Raw genomic sequence first — 5,916 nt, 5'->3', positions numbered from 1 at the left:
TACAACAGTGATTTTTTTTTTTTTTATTTATTAAATTTTTTACTTTACAAACGTCACGATCACGTGTGTAACCGGAAGTGAGGTAATGTCTTAAACGATTTTAACCAAAACCACAATCTTTTTCTAAACATGACTCAGTACTTATGGTGCTTAAGTCCAACCAAACTGTGCCTGTTTCACAACATTAAAGATGTGTTTAAAACCGCGTTCTTTACGTTCCAAACCGTGGCCGACGTTCTCTGGTTTAGATATGAGGATGGAGAACGCTCCTGTGGGTCCCATTAGAGGGTAGATAGATCATATGGCCCATATCGTCGTGTGGTTTGGAGGACTTGTCGGGATCTACAGCCTCAAAGCCACAATTCACCAAGCACTGACTCACCTCTCACCTTTTCTTATAGCAGATAATAGATGCTAAGTGTTGTTTCCCCCCACAATTGTCTGTAATATAGTGGTAGATGCTGTATTATATATTAGATGTAGTCAGTTAATATGGTGTCAACCCTTTTTTTTAGCTTTACATTTATTTATTTTACTTATTTTTATTGAAGATAAAAGCAAAATATGAAATGACCACAGTGTTTTACATGTTAGCATCTCCCACTACCCCTTCACCCACCTCTGTACCCGACGTACAGACTCATATATGATAAAACAGACAGTAAGTGACAAATTTAGCAGGTCTGATGCAATAAAAGTAGGTAAACAAAAGCACAGAAGAAGAGCAAGGGGAGAAGAAAGAAGTCTTTCACAATTGCATCTGGTCAGATGCCAGACCATAAAAAAGAGCTGAGTTGAACTGAGGATTTTCCTTATGCAAATTAAAGTTTCAGGAATGACAAGAGATCAGAGATAGGATTTCCATGAATGTGGAGTCGGTGATTTCCAGCAAAGCAGCATCCCCCTGCGAGCAATTAACGTTTAATTTGTTTTTTCCCTTTTTTTTATCCATTGAACCAGGGGTGCTGAGGAGGCTGCCTATCTTTAGAAGCTACTTCCTGAGTGTGTGGCTTTGTAACCAGGATGGTGCCGATCTGGTTGACTAAGCAGCGCTGAGTCAGGCTGAAGGAATGTGAGACAAACTTAAATATAAAATAGGAGATGATTCAGAGAGAATTCACTCTTATTTACTTAGGGTTTCTTATCGACGCTGCACTAGAATGCAGTTTAAGATGGTGTGGCTTGTTAAGCTGTCGGCTGAAAGACAGATTGAATGCCATAATTGAATTGTAAAGCCTCTTCTACATTGTTTAGCACCTTTTAGTTATTTGAGCAAAGTGCCTAGAGAGGTTTCATCTTATTCTTCTGCATTTGGTTTAAAGCTAAACAACGGGTTGGTCCAAACAAACATTTGGAAAGACTCTGTGAGAGAAGAGTCATTCATCACCAGCTGCAAGTGCAAATTACTTTTTTCAGATTTAAAACCATCCTGCCACCGTCAAAGGCTTAATTAAAGCCTCAATGTGGAACTTTTTTATATTAATGAATGTCTGTTAGATTCAAGTCGTTGCCAAATGAGTTGCCACAAAGCTTAATAAAACTATCAGCTCCACAAAACTCGCTCTGTATGTCTCAGTATGGCTGTGTTCAGAAGATCGTGTAGTCCGGTAGTCAGGTTTTTTAATCCTCCTTGTCCTACTTGGCTACTAGCAACTACGTGAAGGAGAGTTAGGGGCGGGTGGTTCTGGTGTGCGATCACGGAAGGCTTGTATCATGTGGACGCGGCAACAATTTTATTGTCATTACTTAGAATTCCTCATGGGGGCGACAGAAACTACGGACTGTAGCTTTAAGGCTTTTTCTAATTGAAGTGGTCTCTTGGGTCAGATGTGAGATTTTGGCTTCCTTACTTTCTGGTGATTGTTAACAGGAATTTGGTCTTCACTTAATGTTTGTTTCCACTTTCTGATTTGGGATATTTTTATTAATAGATATTTAAAGCCTCTGCTAATCTAGGTATAAAGCTTTGATCGCTCAGTGTGTTGTTCGAGTAGTAAGAGCGTTTGTTTATCGTGACAACAGGATGAATGGGAGCATTATGGTGGGAATTGACTCGGCAGATGGAGCGAGGCGCTGCCCTTGAGCGCTAGAGTTTTTTTCAGGGTTTGAAGTGATAGCAGCGCGGGCCCCTGTGGTTTGGCTGATAAGCACCTCTCGTGCTGTCAAGGCCCTCAGCTGCAGCTGTGCCCCAGCCTTTATACTCTGTAGGATTTACAACAGTCCAGGGGTTTTTCTCCCCTCTCCCCGTTTATCTGTCACACACACAACCTCCCTCTGTTACACACTCTGTAAGTAGGTTACTGAAGTTTAGGTTCTATGTGTAAGCATGAGTCTTCGTTGTCATGATCAGGGTGGAGAACCTTTGAGTGTTTTTGATGGTTAGATATCCCAGTCAGAGCCAGTTTCTATGCCTATATATTTCTTTTTTTTATGTGTTTAAGAACAAATAGTTTTGCTTTTCTAGCATGTGGAACAGCATCAGCCTGCTTCTATTTGTAACCCCGTTTTCTTTTTTCTTCCTATAGTTTGTTGATCTTATTCTCTTGTTTGAGTGTCGTGTTTAAATGTCTCTGGGTTTGAATGGTCTTGTTGTTACCTAAAGTATCAATTAATAGCTTGTTTCACACTAGATGAATTAATTCATTATTTGTTTAGAACATGTTATAAATGTCAATGAATTCAACATTACAACCCACGTTTTTACAAAATGCAGTATTTCATCTTAACCCATAACTTAACAGGTTCAATCTTATGTTTTTTAGCACAAAATAGCACATTTCTACTATTGTCAAACTCCTTTTGGTTTTTTAAAAACACAGTACACTCATATCTCCGTCAGCTCTTAAACGCTTACAGTACGGAAACTAGGGGTGTGCAAAAGAATTGTAAGGCATGCACAGTATACTATCACATGTGAAAAGTAACTACATTTACATACTGTGAATCGTTTTTAATTGAGAATCGTTTTTGAATCGAAAATTAATGTTGAATTTAATCTTGAGCCTAAAAATCAATATTAAATCGAATCATGACATTTTCTGGATCGGAAACCCAAAGTCGATCTGCAGTAAACCTCATTTCCAGCCCTCTTTTAACTGAAATTAATCACATCATTCTGCAAACATTCACGTTTCTGAGAATGTACAGTAATTCACTGATCTCATTCAACTCTCTCTGGCTTAAATATCCCAACTAATAGATGCATTATACACAAAGGAAACAAGAAACTACCTCAGATGGCACCCTGAGGGAGGCACGTTAGTGGAATTAAATATAGCATGGCATGTTGGTGAAGTACCATTTGATATAATTTAGTTCACTTTGTCCTGTTCACTTATTTTCTTTATTTTTTTTCTTATTACTTATTGTGCTTTTGCTTGTTTTGTACTTCCCTTTTTTTCAAATGCTATAGGTCACAAACGGTGCGCCATTCTTTGTCGTAATACTCCGATTTAAATTCTATGTAAATCACGTCCAAAGCAGTGTCACCTAAATACCAAGGACAGTACTAGTGCTTGAAGATTCTGTATCACTTTTTCCAAATTCACAGCCATCCTCATTTTGAGCTTGTCTCCATGGTAACACAGACACAACAGAGGGACTTGGCACGGACCGAGATGTTACCGAATAGATCCCTGACCAGAAAAAGAAAGTAGGCAGTGAAGCACAGGGAGTCACACAGAGCCTTGGAAATGGACTGATGACTAATGCTCCCAGGATGCACTACAAAGGGCCGCGACACATCAGATTACATGCCATTCCTCCACCGGGGCCTCGGCTCCAATGATTCACACCACTGTAGCTCTGCTATTTAGGGTTTGATGTGTTCTGAGCCTCAGCGCTCCGACTGTCAAGCTTTATCTTCCAACTGTTACACCAACTGCTGATTGGAAGCACATGCAGTTGTGTGATAAATCATTTGTTATATGCGACTTGATAGTTGTGTGATTAAGTTGTATGAAAGGATTTTGTAATTCTTGAGTCATAGCAGGCAGCTTTAATCCTTAGTAGGGCTGAACAATTTTGGGGGAAAAAATCTAATTGCAATTTGTTTTTGCCAGATCTTGGGATTGATTAAGATGCGATTTGCAATTTATTGTTTTCTTAAAAGTTTAGCTAAAGTTCAGTATTTACTGTGTGACAGATAAAAGTTTATGGAGCGTATGAGAGCACGGTGGCTAAGTGGTCAGCACTTCTGCCTCACAGCAAGAAGGTTCTGGGATCGAATCCAGGTTGTTCGGGGCCTTTCTGTGTGGAGTTTGTATGTTCTCCCCGTGTTTGCGTGGGTTTCCTCCTGCTGTTCCGGTTTCTTCCCACCATAAAAGACATGCATAGGTAGGACTACAGTTGAAAAATAGACAATTGGCTAACACTGGCACATTTACAGAAATGTTCACTAATGTGCATTGTCCTAATCAAATAAATCAAAAAAAAAAATGATAACATGAGACCCCATCAAAGTTGCTCTAGATTGTTACGCAAAAAATCCCTCTAGAACAGAATAGGTCATTGTTGTCAACAACGAAGCAGTTTAGCAGCTCTCAGTATGACAGTTAAATCACAGACAAACAGAAATATAACATGTAATTAGTAAAATAGAAACTACGGTAAAAATTAAAATAGAAGAATCAAGATAAATAAACACGAGGAGGTGGCACTATACGCTATATACATATGTTATTGATTGTTATTAATGTTATTGATCGTGAACATCAAAGATGTTTTGTTAATCGCCTTATTGATTAATTGACTAATTGTTGCAGCTTCGGAGCTCTGTCTTAAAGTAAAGGATCAGGAACAATCTGGTTTCTCTTCTAAGCTGCCAGAAGTCACTCAGCTATTTTTGCTTTAAAGTGGACTTCAGTTTTGTAACCCGTTGATTAGTTTCTGTTGTGTAACTTTCAGCAGCGCTAATGCCGGTCCCATGCATCACACGTTGTTGACAGCCGTGAAGATGAATAAAACAATCTCTGTCAATGTATATGTGTCGTTTGTGGTCTGTTTTTTTCATATTCCGGAGAAAACAACAACAAAATGCAATGATTGTGACATGCAAAGAGCCCACAGAGCTCGTTTTCACGCAACAAGCGGTTTGTGTTAATTCCCTGTTTAGGAATAGACAGGCTGCAGCTTGTATTGTAGTGCCAGTCATCCAGTAAGCTCTGTTTAGTAACAAGCTATTGTTTGTTTGTGCACGGCCACGCACATGATTCACTAAGTGTGACTCAGAGAGGGAGACGGACCAAAAAGAAGAGCGCCGGGTCACACAGATGCTCATAATTAAAGGCTTTCGTCCCGAAATAAGATGTTGGACATTTTTTAACTCGACGTTCGGCATGGTAACGGTGGCATCTTTTCTCTGTCTTTAACTCCCTCTGATCTGCTCAAAGCAGATATTTGAATAGCTTGTTCCAACACAAGAAAAAATTGTGTGCCACACCATGACTTGTAGCACGCAATTTAAGAATATAACTCAAAGAAAAGCCAATAACCTGAGGTCGTTTTTTGGAGTAAAATGTCTTACTTTCCGTCTTCCTCTGTCTTGTAGAGCTCGACGCAGGAGATTGGCGAGGAGGCCGAGGACGACGCCATCTTCACCATCACGCTAAGGAAGGTGCAGCTTCACCAGTCGGCCAGTAAGGGGCAGCGATGGCTTGGCGTGGAGACGGACTCGGCCCTGAGCCTTTACGAGACCTGCAAGGTGCGGACCATTAAGGCCGGCACGCTGGAGAGGCTGGTGGAGTACATGGTGTCGGCGTTCAGGGGCAAAGACTCCACCTACGTCACCATCTTCCTCTGCACCTACCGCTCCTTCGCCAGCACTAAGCAGGTGCTGGATCTCCTGCTCCACAGGTACAGTGATGGCAGAGGACACACCTGTCTGTGCACCAGTGTTTCTCCGCCCCTGGGAGGGGG

At 40.7% G+C, this 5,916-nt stretch overlaps 1 protein-coding gene across 8 annotated transcripts in view; it reads left to right on the top strand.

The window, feature by feature from the left end:
* The window catches only part of LOC116689159 (ral guanine nucleotide dissociation stimulator), a 65,908-nt gene that overhangs the window by 39,295 nt on the left and 20,697 nt on the right, over positions 1-5,916 (top strand). For 7 of the 8 annotated variants that reach the window (XM_032515572.1, XM_032515570.1, XM_032515569.1 and 4 more), the window contains exon 2: positions 5,549-5,853. In XM_032515572.1, coding sequence (XP_032371463.1) covers positions 5,549-5,853 — 305 coding nt within the window. Of the gene's footprint in view, positions 1-5,255; positions 5,340-5,548; positions 5,854-5,916 lie in introns of those variants that run through there. The other variant, XM_032515571.1, reaches the window with a different exon arrangement.

The sequence above is a fragment of the Etheostoma spectabile genome, chromosome 5, assembly GCF_008692095.1.
Source record: "Etheostoma spectabile isolate EspeVRDwgs_2016 chromosome 5, UIUC_Espe_1.0, whole genome shotgun sequence".
Lineage (NCBI taxonomy): Eukaryota > Metazoa > Chordata > Actinopteri > Perciformes > Percidae > Etheostoma > Etheostoma spectabile.
Note: the sequence above shows the minus strand (reverse complement) of the source record. Positions and strands in the feature narration are given on the sequence as shown.